Here is a 16,841-nt window from a genome sequence, read left to right as displayed (position 1 = left end):
GCCCTTCCTGTGGCCCCTGCTCTCCATATCTAAGGCACAATACATTAATCTGTGGCCAGATACAGTAAAGAGATGAATATCTGGCACTTGCGGAGCCTCTCGGTTTGTGGGGTGCAGGTCAGGGACCACACTTGTGCATCTTGTTCCTTGGCCATATGACAAACTAGAATACTCTGGTCACATCAAGAGCTGCGTTCATAATTCTGCTGTGACAAGAGTACAACACCTGACTGAACCGTGACCAAGGGGGCTGCAGTGGAAAATGAGCCCCTAGTGGGTAAAGTGGAGCCTTGTGAATGCTGCCCTGGATGTGTCTGGAGTGGAAAGCTCAGGAAGAAGTCCTTGGCCGAGGTTTACATGGTTGGTTCTTCCCACCGATCAGGCACAAGACCGGGTTCAGATGATGCTATTCTGCCAGTCGTCAGACACGTGACGTCCGCCATCTTGTGGGATCACAGAGGAAAAAGTACAGAAAAGCCCAATGCTGCAGTAAGAAGTCTGGTGTACGGCCTCGTCGGCTGGTGTACGGTCCCGGTGGCTGGTGTACGGTCCCGTCGGCTGGTGTACGGTCCCCGTCGGCTGGTGTACGGTCCCGTCGGCTGGTGTACGGTCCCGTCGGCTGGTGTACGGTCCCGTCGGCTGGTGTACGGTCCCGACGGCTGGTGTACGGCCCCGTCGGCTGGTGTACGGCCTTGGCGGCTGGTGTACAATCCCGGCTGCTGGTGTACGGTCCCGTCGGCTGGTGTACGGCTTCGTCGGCTGGTGTACGGTCCCGGTGGCTGGTGTACGGTCCCGGTGGCTGGTGTACGGTCCCGTCGGCTGGTGTACGGTCCCGTCGGCTGGTGTACGGTCCCGTCGGCTGGTGTACGGCCCCGTCGGCTGGTGTACGGCTTCGTCGGCTGGTGTACGGTCCCGGTGGCTGGTGTACGGTCCCGGTGGCTGGTGTACGGTCCCGTCGGCTGGTGTACGGCCCCGGCGGCTGGTGTACGGCCCCGGCGGCTGGTGTACGGTCCCGGCCGCTGGTTTACAGTCCTGGCAGCTAGAGTCCGGTCCCGGCGCTTGGTGTACGGCCCCGGCGGCTGGTGTACGGCCCCGGCGGCTGGTGTACGGTCCAGGCGGCTGGTGCACGGCCCCGGCGGCTGGTGCACGGTCCCGGCGGCTGGTGCACGGCCCCGGCGGCTGGTGTACGGTCCCGGCGGCTGGTGCACGGTCCCGGCGGCTGGTGCACGGTCCCGGCGGCTGGTATACGGCCCCGGCGGCTGGTGCACGGTCCCGGCGGCTGGTGCACGGTCCCAGCGGCTGGTGTACGGCCCCGGCGGCTGGTGTACGGTCCAGACGGCTGGTGTACGGCCCCGGCGGCTGGTGTACGGTCCAGACGGCTGGTGTACGGCCTCGGCGGCTGGTGTACGGTCCCGGCGGCTGGTGTACGGTCCCGGCGGCTGGTGTACGGCCTCGGCGGCTGGTGTACGGCCTCGGCGGCTGGTGTACGGCCTCGGCGGCTGGTGTACGGTCCCGGCGGCTGGTGTACGGCCTCGGTGGCTGGTGTACGGCCCCGGCGGCTGGTGTACGGTCCCGGCGGCTGGTGTACGGCCCCGGCGGCTGGAGTACGGTCCCGGCTCTGCCCACATGCCGGACCCCAGTGCTGGTGACATGTCAGCTCTGGGGGGTCGTAGGTAGGTGAACGGTTGTGATTTCAGCTTATTCCCTGATGAGGCGGAGACATCACAGCATCGCCACCAAGCGAGAGGTAATGGTTACGGCTGAAGGAGACGCGGCAGGTTTCTCGCCTCCATGATGGCGGCGTGTCCTGAGATTTTCGCTGCCGGTTTCCTGTAGTGAACGTGGAAACGCCGCAGTTTCCGAAAATTCACATCCGATAAACAGGAACTGTTCACAACGTCCGTCTGTCGGGGGCCGCGGAGCCCACCAGGGACGTCTACACACAACGGAAGCGACAACGGGTCTGACCTCAGACATCCATGGCGACAGCGACCAGACAGACGGACGCCATTAAAGTAGCATTAAAGGTAAAGTGTCCATGGCGGGATCACTCGGGCATGCGGCTGAACAGCTCGTGCATTAGAGGGGTGTAGTCCGGCTGGAGGTCCCAGATGTGGAGCAGCTGCTTACTGTGCTCGTCGTTCATGGATCGCAGCTCCGTCAGACACTCCATGACCTTAGCGAAAATGAGCCTGAGACCAAAGATAGAAATCAGACAGCCAGTGTGTATAATGGGGGCGACGTCACCCACCCCGAGGGAACATATGACGCACCTGTAAAGTCCCCATGGGATGCGGGTAACGTGACACACCTGTAAGTCACTGTGGGGGCAGGTAATGTGTGACGCACCTGTAAAGTCACCGGGGGGCAGGTAACGTGTGACCAACCTGTACAGTCACCGGGGGGCAGGTAGCGTGTGACCAACCTGTACAGTCACCGGGGGGCAGGTAACGTGTGACGCACCTGTACAGTCACCGGGGGGCAGGTAACGTGTGACGCACCTGTACAGTCACCGGGGGCAGGTAACGTGTGACGCACCTGTACAGTCACCGGGGGGCAGGTAACGTGTGACGCACCTGTACAGTCACCGGGGGCAGGTAACGTGTGATGCACCTGTAAAGTCACCGGGGGGCAGGTAACGTGTGATGCACCTGTACAGTCACCGGGGGCAGGTAACGTGTGATGCACCTGTAAAGTCACCGGGGGGCAGGTAACGTGTGACCAACCTGTACAGTCACCGGGGGGCAGGTAACGTGTGACGCACCTGTACAGTCACCGGGGGGCAGGTAACGTGTGACGCACCTGTACAGTCACCGGGAGGCAGGTAACGTGTGACGCACCTGTACAGTCACCGGGGGGCAGGTAACGTGTGACGCACCTGTACAGTCACCGGGGGGCAGGTAACGTGTGACGCACCTGTACAGTCACCGGGGGGCAGGTAACGTGTGACGCACCTGTACAGTCACCGGGGGGCAGGTAACGTGTGACGCAACTGTACAGTCACCGGGGGCAGGTAACGTGTGACGCACCTGTACAGTCACCGGGGGCAGGTAACGTGTGACGCACCTGTACAGTCACCGGGGGCAGGTAACGTGTGACGCACCTGTACAGTCACTGGGGGGGGCAGGTAACGTGTGACACACCTGTACAGTTACCGGGGGCAGGTAACGTGTGACGCACCTGTACAGTCACCGGGGGCAGGTAACGTGTGACGCATCTGTACAGTCACCGGGGGCAGGTAACGTGTGACGCATCTGTACAGTCACCGGGGGCAGGTAACGTGTGATGCACCTGTACAGTTACCGGGGGGGCAGGTAACGTGTGATGCACCTGTACAGTCACCGGGGGCAGGTAACGTGTGACGCATCTGTACAGTCACCGGGGGCAGGTAATGTGTGACACACCTGTACAGTTACCGGGGGGGGCAGGTAACGTGTGACGCACCTGTACAGTCACCGGGGGCAGGTAACGTGTGACGCATCTGTACAGTCACCGGGGGCAGGTAATGTGTGACACACCTGTACAGTTACCGGGGGGGGCAGGTAACGTGTGACGCACCTGTACAGTCACCGGGGGGCAGGTAACATATGACACACCTGTACAGTTACCGGGGGGGGCAGGTAACGTGTGACACACCTGTGCAGTCACCAGGGGGGATGCGGGTAACATGTGACCAACCTGTCCAGTCACCAGGGGGCAGGTAACGTGTGACACACCTGTACAGTCACCAGGGGCAGGTAACGTGTGATGCACCTGTACAGTTACCGGGGGGGCAGGTAACGTGTGACACACCTGTACAGTTACCGGGGGCAGGTAACGTGTGACGCACCTGTACAGTCACCGGGGGCAGGTAACGTGTGACGCATCTGTACAGTCACCGGGGGCAGGTAACGTGTGACGCATCTGTACAGTCACCGGGGGCAGGTAACGTGTGATGCACCTGTACAGTTACCGGGGGGGGGCAGGTAACGTGTGACACACCTGTACAGTTACCGGGGGCAGGTAACGTGTGACGCACCTGTACAGTCACCGGGGGCAGGTAACGTGTGACGCATCTGTACAGTCACCGGGGGCAGGTAATGTGTGACACACCTGTACAGTTACCGGGGGGGGGGGGCAGGTAACGTGTGACGCACCTGTACAGTCACCGGGGGGCAGGTAACATATGACACACCTGTACAGTTACCGGGGGGGGCAGGTAACGTGTGACACACCTGTGCAGTCACCAGGGGGGATGCGGGTAACATGTGACCAACCTGTCCAGTCACCAGGGGGCAGGTAACGTGTGACACACCTGTACAGTCACCGGGGGGCAGGTAACGTGTGACGCACCTGTACAGTCACCGGGGGCAGGTAACGTGTGACACACCTGTACAGTCACCGGGGGCAGGTAACGTGTGACACACCTGTACAGTCACTGGGGGCAGGTAACGTGTGACACACCTGTATAGTAGACACTATTTACATGAAGTTCTCCCCAGATGTCGGTAACAGCCCACCCAATCCATATGGTAAAGAAATCACCAGAGATGTCCATAAATTATGTGTCACAATGAGAAATGACACAGGGTAAAGTATTGAACACGTTACTGAAATGTAATTAATGCTTGGTACAAAGCCCTTGTTGGTGATGAAGCTTCAGGACGCCTCCTGTATGGAGAAACTAGTCGCAGGCATTGCTCAGGTGAGATTTTGGCCCAATCTTCTACACAAACACTCGTCACATCCTGAAGCTTCCGTATCTTCTATGATCTCAGAGCTTTAGTTCCTTCCATACATTTTCTCTTGGATTCAGGTCCGGTGATCGGCTCGGCCATTCTACCAGGTTTATTTTCTCTCTCTGAAACCAATGTAGCTTCCTTGGCTGTGTGTGTGGGATAATTGTCCTGCTGAAATGTCCACCCTCATTTCATCTTCATTACCCTGGCAGATGGCAGCAGTTTTTGTCACGAACGTCTCGGTACATTTGTCCATCCATCCTTCCTTCAATCATATGAAGTTTGCCAGGGCCGTATGCAGAAAATCAGCCCCACACCATGTTCCCACCTCCATACTGCACGGCCGGTGTGGTGTTTTTGGGGTGATGTGCAGCATTTTTGCCTTTAAACATGGTGTTTTATGGCCTTCAAAGAGTTCAGTATTGGTCTCATCTCACCAAACTACATTCTCCCAGTATTTCACTGTCCATATGTTGTTGAGTAAACTCTAAATGCACTTAAACATGTTTTTTTTAATCAGCAATGGAGCGTGCATACAGGCCATGGAGGTTGTGTCGTTGAGTGTGCATAAAGGCCATGGAATTTGCATGGTGAGTGTGCACACTGGCCATGGAGGTTGCGTGGTGAGAATGAATCCAGCCATGGAGGTTGAAAAGTGTAAATCCATACAAGCCATGGAGTTTAGATTCGAGAATACATACAGGCCATGGAGGTTCAGTACATTACTTACAGTTTTTTTTGGCCCTGCTGATTCCGGGTCTATCTGTAGCTCTCCAAAGTTGGTCCTTGGACAACTATTCTGATAATTCATTTCACTTCTCTGTCTGATATCTTGGAAGGAGCACCTGGTTGTGGATGGTTTATGGTGAAATCTTAGGGGGAGCACCTGGTTGTGATCAGTTCATGGTGGTATCTTGCAGGGAGCGTCTGGTCATGGCTGGTTTATGGTAAAGTTTTGTGAAGAGCACTAAGTCATGGCCAGTGTATGGTGAAATCTTTTGGGGCGTACCTGCTCGTGGCTGGTTTATAATGAAATCTTGCGGGGAGCAATATTTGTAAATTGACGAACGGTTATTTACCTCTTATATCAGCTCCTACAGTTTATTGTACTGTTATCTTTGCAAAACAGGGATGCAGGGTCACTGATCAATGGATGTTTGCTTAATATGTTGAATGACCATTTGACTAAATAATCAAACAATGCAAGTTAATATCAATTCATCACCCCTTCTCCTTGACCTGTGAATAATGGCTTGAAGAACAGTTGTGAGTTATAAAAAAGGGGATATGCCTCTATAACAAGACATCAAAGAGATCCAGAGATCCAAAGAACCAGAGACTAAACCACAGCCAGGAACACTGTACAGGATAGCTGCCAGATCATGGCTCCATCATATTTGACATTTTACAGGCTGCCAGCTTAGGGAACCATGGCCCGGCTGAAAGAATACAGATCTGTTCCATTGACCATCACTGAACCCATGGGTACATTTGGAAAGCAAGAGTTGTGACCCACAGGTCACCTGAATCCAATGGATACGTTTGGGGAAGCCAGGATTGGGACCCACCGGTCACTTGGCTACGTGGAGATGTTTGGAAAAGCCAGGTTGTGACCCTCCAGTCAATTGGCCTTGTAGCTGAATGGACTGTCATCTTCCTAAGCTTGTCGTTACTTCCTCTCTGAGCATGCAACAGGTGGGGTAGTCGGCCCTGGAAGCTCCTAAGTCGCAGCTGCTTTTATCTACACGAGCCAGCAGAAGAGTGAGACTGTAATTTTGCACCATCTTGGGTATTTTGCTGGGACTGTTCTGTTTGTGATTTGCCTGTTTTGTGGTTCAATAAAGTATTGCTGTTTTACCCTGACCCTGGGTTGTCTAGGTAGTATTACGCCCACGGAGAAAGGAAAACAGGCATTTGGTGGGATGATCCCTTGTCCATGTGGTTTCGGTTAGTGGACTAGAGCACCTGGCTGACCCCCGTGTCTCCACACCAGGTTGTTGCCAGTTTATGGTGAAATCTTGCAGGGACCACAAGGTTTTGGTCGATTTATAGTGAAAACTTGTAGGGAGCACCTGGTTGCAGACGGTTTATGGTGAAATGTAGTTTCCACTTCCGGATTATCAGCCCAGCAGTGTTCACTGGAATCTTCAGTAGTTTAGAAATTCTTCTGTAACCAATTACATCAGGATGTTTTGCAACAATAAGGTTGTGAAGGTCTTGACACAGCTCACTGGCTTTCCCCATCATGAGATGATTCCTGTGTGGTCCCTTGGTAATGAGACACCTTTTCACAGACCATCAGGTGAACCAGTTGATATTATTTTAGTGGCAGGATTGCTCCTAATTACTGATAGATCTCAGCCGGTGTCAGGACTTTCCAGGGCTTTTTGCTCCTCTCTTTCTTCATGTGCTCAATACTTTACCTGCGTCATTTCGTATTATTACACATACGGTAATTTATGGACATCTTTGGTGATTTGATTCCTGTGTGGATTGGATGGGTTGTTATCGACATCTTGAGAAAATCTCATGTCAATAGCACATTCAGAAATAGATTTATTTAGAAAACTGGGGATGTGTTCAATACTTATGTCACCAGCTGTATATACACACACACCAATGTATACACCTCACCTGTTCTCTTGACATGGCGTCCGCTGACCCTCTATGTACGTCATGAGGGTTAGCGCCAGGTATTCCTGGATATTATCGATTTTGTTGTGATCGCTGACACCTGGACGGTCTACAACACAAATAATTAACATCTGAGCCTGGGGGCTGCATCATGTGACCCCTGGAATTATTAATTTGTCACATGATCAGTGACCCCATTTATAACCAGTACATTACACATGAAGGGCTCCTTGCCGACCACCTGACAGATGATTACAGCAAGAGCAGAAAAACAAATTCATAACGCCACCTCCAGGAGACCACAAATGATTTGTTTCAGCTGTAAAGTATTTGTGCAAAAGTTTGTGCTCCAGATCTGCTCTGCAGTCCGCTGCTCTGGGAGTTGTTCTGAGGGCTGCTCTGGAAGCTGCTCTGGGGGCTGCTCAAAGCTGCTCTGGGGGCTGCTCAAAGCTGCTCTGGAAGCTGCTCTGAGGGCTGCTCTGGAAGCTGCTCTGGGGGCTGCTCTGAGGGGCTGCTGTGGAAGCTGCTCTGAGGGCTGCTGTGGAAGCTGCTCTGAGGGCTGCTGTGGAAGCTGCTCTGAGGGCTGCTCTGGGGGCTGCTCTGAGGGCTGCTATGGGGGCTGCTCTGGGGGCTGCTCTGGATGCTGCTCTGGATGCTGCTCTGGGGGCTGCTCTGGGAGTTGTTCTGGGGGCTGCTCTGGGGGCTGCTCTGGAAGCTGCTCTGGGGGCTGCTCAAAGCAGCTCTGGGGGCTGCTCAAAGCTGCTCTGGGGGCTGCTCAAAGCTGCTCTGGGGGCTGCTCAAAGCTGCTCTGGGGGCTGCTCAAAGCTGCTCTGAGAGCTGCTCTGGAAGCTGCTCTGAGGGCTGCTCTGGAAGCTGCTCTGAGGGCTGCTCTGAGGGCTGCTCTGGGGGCTGCTCTGAGGGGCTGCTGTGGAAGCTGCTCTGAGGGGCTGCTGTGGAAGCTGCACTGAGGGCTGCTCTGGAAGCTGCTCTGAGGGGCTCCTGTGGAAGCTGCTCTGAGGGCTGCTGTGGAAGCTGCTCTGGGGGCTGCTCTGAAAGCTGCGCTGAGGGCTGCTCTGTGGGCTGCTGTGGAAGCTGCTCTGAGGGCTGCTTTGGAAGCTTGTTGTGAATTAGACTTTTTTGGCTCCCTCTTGTGGTCACTAGTGATATGACTCTGGGATTGTCTTTCCTCAGTTTGGCACCCACCTGGGTCGTTAGTCCAGGGGTGTTGCTATATAAACTTCCTGGTTTCTCAGTCCAGTGCCTGGCATCGTTGTAATCAGTTCCTTTCTGTTTGCTCCTGTCTGTTGGTCTTGGATCTTGCAAAATTAAGCTAAGTCCTGCTTCCTTGTTTTTTGGTTATTTGCTTTGCTCTTATTTTTTGTCCAGCTTGTACTAAATGTGATTCCTGATTTTGCTGGAAGCTCTAGGGGGCTGGTGTTCTCCCCCCGGGCCGTTAGACGGTTCGGGGGTTCTTGAATATCCAGCGTGGAAATTTTGATAGGGTTTTTGCTGACCATATAAGTCATCTTACTATATTCTGCTATTAGTCAGTGGGCCTCTCTTTGCTAAATATCTAGTTCATTCTTACGTTTGTCTTTTCTCCTTACCTCACCGTTATTATTTGTTGGGGGCTTGTATCCAACTTTTGGGGTCTTTTCTCTGGAGGCAAGAAAGGTCTATCTTTTCCCTTCTAGGGTTAGTTAGTTCTCCGGCTGGCGCGAGACGTCTAGAACCAACGTAGGCACGTTCCCCGGCTGCTGCTATTTGTGGTGCTAGGATTAGATATATGGTCAGCCCAGTTACCACTGCCCTATGAGCTGTTTTTTTGTGTTTGCAGACTTGGTATGTACTTTTGAGACCCTCTGCCATTGGGGTCATAACAGTATGCCAGGCCAAGGTTGAATGTTTAATGCATTGCAGAAGTGGGATTACAAGAAAGGAAAGTGAGTTGTTTTTTTTTTTTTTTTCTTTCCTCTCTTTTTTTCCTCCCCTTTACCTCTGAGTGGCTTGTGCTTGCTGCAGACATGAATGTCCAGACTTTGATTACAAGTGTGGATCAGCTTGCTGCTCGTGTGCAGGGCATACAAGATTTTGTTACCAGTAGTCCAATGTCTGAACCTAAAATACCTATTCCTGAACTGTTCTCTGGAGACCGATTTAAGTTTAGGAATTTCAGGAATAATTGTAAATTGTTTCTATCTCTGAGACCCCGTTCATCTGGAGACTCAGCTCAGCAAGTAAAAATTGTTATCTCTTTCTTACGGGGCGACCCTCAGGATTGGGCCTTCTCGCTAGCGCCAGGAGATCCAGCATTGGCAAATATTGATGCGTTTTTTCTGGCGCTCGGATTGCTTTACGAGGAACCCAATCTTGAAATTCAGGCAGAAAAAGCCTTGCTGGCTATTTCTCAGGGTCAGGATGAAGCTGAAGTGTATTGCCAAAAATTTCGGAAATGGTCCGTGCTTACTCAGTGGAATGAGTGTGCTCTGGCCGCAAATTTCAGAAATGGCCTTTCTGAAGCCATTAAGAATGTGATGGTGGGTTTCTCCATTCCTACAGGTCTGAATGATTCCATGGCGCTGGCTATTCAAATTGACCGGCGTTTGCGAGAGCGCAAAGCCGCGAATCCTCTGGTGGTGTTGTCTGAACAAACACCTGATTTAATGCAATGTGATAGAATTCAGACTAGAAATGAACGGAAAAATCATAGACGTCAGAATGGGTTGTGTTTTTACTGTGGTGATTCTACACATGTTATATCAGCATGCTCTAAACGCCTAACAAGGGTTGTTAGTCCTGTCGCCATTGGTAATTTGCAACCTAAATTTATTTTGTCTGTGACTTTAATTTGCTCATTGTCTTCTTACCCTGTTATGGCGTTTGTGGATTCAGGTGCTGCCCTGAGTCTTATGGATCTGTCGTTTGCCAAGCGCTGTGGTTTTGTTCTTGAGCCGTTGGTAAATCCTATCCCTCGTAGAGGTATTGATGCTACGCCATTGGCGGAAAATAAACCGCAGTTTTGGACACAGGTAACCATGTGCATGACTCCTGAACATCGGGAGGTGATTCGTTTTCTTGTTCTGCATAAAATGCATGATTTGGTCGTTTTGGGTCTGCCATGGTTACAGACCCACAATCCAGTCTTGGATTGGAAGGCAATGTCTGTGTCAAGTTGGGGCTGTCAGGGAATTCATGGTGATTCCCCACCGGTGTCTATTGCTTCCTCTACTCCTTCGGAAGTTCCTGAGTATTTGTCTGATTACCAGGATGTATTTAGCGAGTCCAGGTCCAGTGCTCTTCCTCCTCATAGGGACTGTGACTGCACTATAGATTTGATTCCAGGTAGTAAATTTCCTAAGGGAAGATTATTTAATCTGTCTGTACCTGAGCATACCGCAATGCGTTCGTATATCAAGGAATCTCTGGAGAAGGGGCATATCCGTCCATCCTCTTCCCCTCTTGGTGCGGGATTCTTTTTTGTGGCCAAGAAGGACGGATCTTTGAGACCTTGTATTGACTATCGGCTTCTGAATAAAATCACTGTTAAATTTCAGTATCCTTTGCCTCTGTTGTCGGACTTGTTTGCCCGGATTAAAGGTGCCAAGTGGTTCACCAAGATAGATCTTCGTGGTGCGTACAACCTTGTGCGCATTAAGCAAGGAGATGAATGGAAAACTGCATTTAATACGCCCGAAGGTCATTTTGAGTACTTGGTGATGCCTTTCGGGCTCTCTAATGCTCCTTCAGTGTTTCAGTCCTTTATGCATGATATTTTCCGGAAGTATCTGGATAAATTTATGATTGTTTATCTGGATGATATTCTGTTTTTTTCTGATGATTGGGACTCGCATGTAGAGCAGGTCAGGATGGTGTTTCAGGTTTTGCGTGAGAATGCTTTGTTTGTTAAGGGCTCAAAGTGTCTCTTTGGAGTACAGAAGGTTCCCTTTTTGGGTTTTATTTTTTCCCCTTCTGCGGTGGAGATGGACCCAGTCAAGGTCCGAGCTATTCATGATTGGACTCAACCCACGTCAGTTAAGAGTCTTCAGAAGTTCTTGGGTTTTGCTAACTTCTACCGTCGTTTTATCGCTAATTTTTCTAGCGTTGTTAAACCTTTTGACGGATATGACCAAGAAAGGTTCTGATGTTGCTAACTGGGCTCCTGCAGCCGTGGAAGCCTTTCAAGAGTTGAAGCGCCGGTTTACTTCGGCGCCTGTTTTGTGCCAGCCTGATGTCTCACTTCCCTTTCAGGTTGAAGTGGATGCTTCTGAGATTGGGGCAGGGGCCGTTTTGTCGCAGAGAGGCCCTGGTTGCTCGGTAATGAGACCATGTGCTTTTTTCTCTAGGAAGTTTTCGCCTGCTGAGCGGAATTATGATGTTGGCAATCGGGAGTTGTTAGCCATGAAGTGGGCATTTGAGGAGTGGCGTCATTGGCTCGAGGGTGCTAAGCATCGTGTGGTGGTCTTGACTGATCACAAAAATCTGATGTATCTCGAGTCTGCTAAACGCCTGAATCCTAGACAGGCCCGCTGGTCATTGTTTTTCTCCCGTTTTGACTTTGTGGTCTCGTATTTACCAGGTTCAAAGAATGTGAAGGCTGATGCTCTTTCAAGGAGCTTTGTGCCTGACTCTCCTGGAGTCGCAGAACCAGTTGGTATTCTCAAAGAGGGAGTAATCCTGTCAGCCATTTCTCCGGATTTGCGACGTGTGTTGCAGAGATTTCAGGCTGGTTGACCTGACTCTTGTCCACCTGACAGACTGTTTGTTCCTGATAAGTGGACCAGCAGAGTCATTTCCGAGGTTCATTCCTCGGTGTTGGCAGGGCATCCGGGAATTTTTGGCACCAGAGATCTGGTGGCTAGGTCCTTTTGGTGGCCTTCCTTGTCACGGGATGTGCGGTCATTTGTGCAGTCCTGTGGGACTTGTGCTCGAGCTAAGCCTTGCTGTTCGCGTGCCAGCGGGTTGCTCTTGCCCTTGCCTGTCCCGAAGAGGCCTTGGACACACATTTCCATGGATTTCATTTCAGATCTCCCGGTGTCTCAGGGCATGTCTGTCATCTGGGTGGTATGTGATCGCTTTTCTAAGATGGTCCATTTGGTACCTTTGCCTAAGCTGCCTTCCTCTTCCGATCTGGTTCCTCTGTTCTTTCAGAATGTGGTTCGTTTACACGGCATTCCTGAGAATATCGTGTCTGACAGAGGATCCCAGTTTGTTTCCAGGTTCTGGCGATCCTTTTGTGCTAAGATGGGCATTGATTTGTCGTTTTCGTCTGCCTTTCATCCTCAGACTAATGGACAAACGGAGCGAACTAATCAGACTCTGGAGGCTTATTTGAGGTGTTTTGTTTCTGCAGATCAGGATGATTGGGTGACCTTCTTGCCGTTGGCTGAGTTTGCCCTTAATAATCGGGCTAGTTCCGCTACTTTGGTTTCACCTTTTTTTTGCAACTCTGGTTTCCATCCTCGTTTTTCCTCGGGACATGTGGAGCCTTCTGACTGTCCTGCGGTAGATTCCGTGGTGGATAGGTTGCAGCGGATCTGGAATCATGTGGTGGACAACTTGAAGTTGTCACAGGAGAAGGCTCAGCGTTTTGCCAACCGCCGCCGCGGTGTGGGTCCCCGACTTCGTGTTGGGGATTTGGTATGGCTGTCTTCTCGACTTGTTCCTATGAAGGTCTCCTCTCCTAAATTTAAGCCTCGCTTCATCGGTCCTTACAAGATATTGGAAATCCTTAATCCTGTGTCCTTTCGCTTGGATCTTCCGGTGTCGTTTGCCATTCACAATGTGTTCCATAGGTCTTTGTTGCGGCGGTACGTTGTACCTGTGGTTCCTTCTGTTGAGCCTCCTGCTCCGGTGTTGGTTGAGGGCGAGTTGGAGTACGTGGTGGAGAAGATCTTGGATTCTCGTCTCTCCAGGCGGAGGCTTCAGTATCTGGTCAAGTGGAAGGGCTATGGTCAGGAGGATAATTCCTGGGTGGTTGCCTCTGATGTGCATGCGGCCGATTTAGTTAGTGCCTTTCACGCTGATCATGCTGATCGCCCTGGTGAGGGTTCGGTGACCCCTCCTTAAAGGGGGGTACTGTTGTGAATTAGACTTTTTTGGCTCCCTCTTGTGGTCACTAGTGATATGACTCTGGGATTGTCTTTCCTCAGTTTGGCACCCACCTGGGTCGTTAGTCCAGGGGTGTTGCTATATAAACTTCCTGGTTTCTCAGTCCAGTGCCTGGCATCGTTGTAATCAGTTCCTTTCTGTTTGCTCCTGTCTGCTGGTCTTGGATCTTGCAAAATTAAGCTAAGTCCTGCTTCCTTGTTTTTTGGTTATTTGCTTTGCTCTTATTTTTTGTCCAGCTTGTACTAAATGTGATTCCTGATTTTGCTGGAAGCTCTAGGGGGCTGGTGTTCTCCCCCCGGGCCGTTAGACGGTTCGGGGGTTCTTGAATATCCAGCGTGGAAATTTTGATAGGGTTTTTGCTGACCATATAAGTCATCTTACTATATTCTGCTATTAGTCAGTGGGCCTCTCTTTGCTAAATATCTAGTTCATTCTTACGTTTGTCTTTTCTCCTTACCTCACCGTTATTATTTGTTGGGGGCTTGTATCCAACTTTTGGGGTCTTTTCTCTGGAGGCAAGAAAGGTCTATCTTTTCCCTTCTAGGGTTAGTTAGTTCTCCGGCTGGCGCGAGACATCTAGAACCAACGTAGGCACGTTCCCCGGCTGCTGCTATTTGTGGTGCTAGGATTAGATATATGGTCAGCCCAGTTACCACTGCCCTATGAGCTGGTTTTTTGTGTTTGCAGACTTGGTATGTACTTTTGAGACCCTCTGCCATTGGGGTCATAACAGAAGCTGCTCTGAGGGCTGCTGTGGAAGCTGCTCTGAGGGGCTGCTGTGGAAGCTGTTCTGGGGGCTGCTCTGAAAGCTGCTCTGAGGGTTGCTCTGATGGCTGCTCTGGAAGCTGCTCCGATGGCTGTTCTGGAAGCTGCTTTGAATGCTGCTCTAAAAGCTGCTCCAATTGGTGTTCTGGAAGCTGTTCTAGAAGATGCTCCAATGGGTGTTCTGGAAGCTGCTCCAATGGGTGTTCTGGAAGCTGCTCTGAGGGCTGCTGTGGTAAGCTGCTCCAATGGCTGTTATGGAAGCTGCTCTGAGGGGCTGCTCTGGAGCTGCTCTGGGGACTGCTCTGCAGTCTGCTCTGGGGGCAGATTTGGAGTTTGCTCTGGGGTCTAATTAATCTAAATGGTCTGCTTATTAATGTCGGGGTCTGTTTCCTTATAGGAGTCTGGTCTGGGGTCCAAAAAATTTAAGAAGTTTGTTTTGGTGTCTCTGAAATATAAAGGATCTGATCTTGGTATACAAGGATATTATGACTTTTCAGGGTGTGTGTCTGAAATAATTTTGCTGGGTACATATTAGTTTTTAGGTTTTTTTTCTGAATTGTTTCCCTGGGTCTCCAAAGCTCAGGTTAGAAGCCCCAATTCATGCCCTCACATTGCAGATGGACCCTGCAGGTGGGTGACGTGACCCATGTACCATGTATGTATGTACGATTGTAATAGGGAATCGGAGCACCAGAACCGACCCTGCCCTAGTTCTGCCCCCAATGACACTGACCACACCCACAGCACCACCCATGAGTAGTGCAGGTATTCCCCTGCACACCTGGAGCTACAGGTGGAGACACCTTCAGTAGAACCCCTACAGATGGAGGGTTACTGTACCTGCGGAGAACAAGGAGATGGCCTGCATCAGCGCGTACTCCTCGATCTGCAGGCCCAGCTTCTTCAGCATGCAGTGAAAGCGGATCAGCGGCTCCAAGAAGAACTGACGGAAGCCGGCTGCGGGGGAGGGCGATATACAATCAGTGATAATCAGCGAGTACAACGCCACGTCTGACCGCAGGCGCCGTGCACTCACCCATCGCCAGGTCCTCGCTGTTATAGCTGAACTGACCACACGACCAGGTCTGCGAGTGGTCGTCAAACACCGTGTTGAATCGGATGGCGCAGATCTCCAGGGCACAGCCTTTCAGCAGAGCGATCTGGTCCTCAATGCCCAAATCCCTGATAAAGCGGACAAGGAGGGGGAGTCGCATGAGTGTCTGATGGCCGCAGGGCCATATAGGAGAAGGGACCGGCTGTACCTGAAATCCGGGATATTTTTTGCAAAATTGATAACGCCCTTTATCATGTAGGTAACGAGGTCAGAGATGTGAGGCAACATCAAGAAGATGGTGGATTCCTGCCGCTGGTTCAGGGGGTCGGGCTGCCGACGGATGGGCTACGAAAGACACAAAGTACACGGTAAAATTACCAGACTGGATCACACGTCAGCACCCCCCTCCCCAGTATACAGCACCCCCTTCCCCAGTGTACAGCACCCCCCGCCCCCTCGGTACAGCACCCCCCTCCCCAGTATACAGCACCCCTTCCCCAGTGTACAGCACCCCCCTCCCCAGTGTACAGCACCCCCCTCCCCAGTGTACAGCACCCCCCTCCCCAGTGTACAGCACCCCTTCCCCAGTGTACAGCACCCCCCTCCCCAGTATACAGCACCCCTTCCCCAGTGTACAGCACCCGCCCCCTCGGTACAGCACCCCCCTCCCCAGTGTACAGCACCCCCCGCCCCCTCGGTACAGCACCCCCCGCCCCCTCGGTACAGCACCCCCCTCCCCAGTATACAGCACCCCTTCCCCAGTGTACAGCACCCGCCCCCTCGGTACAGCACCCCCCTCCCCAGTATACAGCACTCCCGTCCCCTCGGTGCAGCACTTCTCCAGTATCCAGTGGGTTTATTAGTGACATTTACAACCTTTCTTCTGTTTGTAATAAACCAACAAGACAAGAACAATGTAAGAAATTAAAAACTAGCCGACAGCACATCAGATATGTGAATGCAAGTCCTCATTCCACTGGACCCCGTGGAAAAAGTACATACCAAAAAAGCAGTGAAGGATGGCATCCAATCCGAGTGAAATATCAAAAATTCTTTATTTTGCCAGATGCAACGTTTCAACCATACAAGGTGTTGAAAAAGACTTTGTATGGTTGAAACGTTGCATCTGGCAAAATAAAGAATTTTTGATATTTTTTGATCTTTCACCCGGATTGGATGCCGTCCTTCACTGCTTTTTTGGTAAGAACAATGTAAGAGTCTGTGCACACGTTGCAGTTTTGTCACAAAACCTGAAGGGTTTCTTAGTCCCAGCAAAGCGAGTGAGAATCCTGACGCCTCGTGCACACGCTGCTTATTATTTCCTTGCAGATTTGCAGCAGATATAAATCTACATCTCATCAGTTCTTTCAGAGTTTTTGCTGCAGATTTCACCTGTAATAATGAGCAACAGAAACGCAAGTAAAAAACGCAGCAAAAACGCAACAAAAATGCCCCAACTTTACGCAGCGTTTTTCTCGCTATTAATGACCAACATAAGAACACAACAGATCAATGTCGTGAGGACAGAGCGGAAACGCCTCATTAATGATGGAATAAATCTG

General features: G+C 51.5%; 1 protein-coding gene across 1 annotated transcript in view; it reads right to left on the bottom strand.

The window, feature by feature from the left end:
- Window positions 1–1,393: 1,393 nt before the first annotated feature.
- NR1I2 (nuclear receptor subfamily 1 group I member 2) overlaps window positions 1,394–16,841 on the bottom strand; it is an 87,162-nt gene continuing 71,714 nt past the window's right edge. The window contains exons 5-9 of the mRNA XM_077293622.1: window positions 15,488–15,624; window positions 15,262–15,407; window positions 15,066–15,182; window positions 7,353–7,461; window positions 1,394–2,192 (exon numbers count right to left, since the gene is read on the bottom strand). Of these exons, the coding sequence (XP_077149737.1) occupies window positions 2,048–2,192; window positions 7,353–7,461; window positions 15,066–15,182; window positions 15,262–15,407; window positions 15,488–15,624 (654 nt within the window). The 3' untranslated portion in view covers window positions 1,394–2,047. The remainder of the gene's footprint in view (window positions 2,193–7,352; window positions 7,462–15,065; window positions 15,183–15,261; window positions 15,408–15,487; window positions 15,625–16,841) is intronic.

Source organism: Ranitomeya variabilis, chromosome 3 (assembly GCF_051348905.1).
Source record: "Ranitomeya variabilis isolate aRanVar5 chromosome 3, aRanVar5.hap1, whole genome shotgun sequence".
In the NCBI taxonomy this organism is placed as follows: Eukaryota; Metazoa; Chordata; class Amphibia; order Anura; family Dendrobatidae; genus Ranitomeya; species Ranitomeya variabilis.
This window is presented reverse-complemented; position numbering and strand designations above follow the sequence as displayed.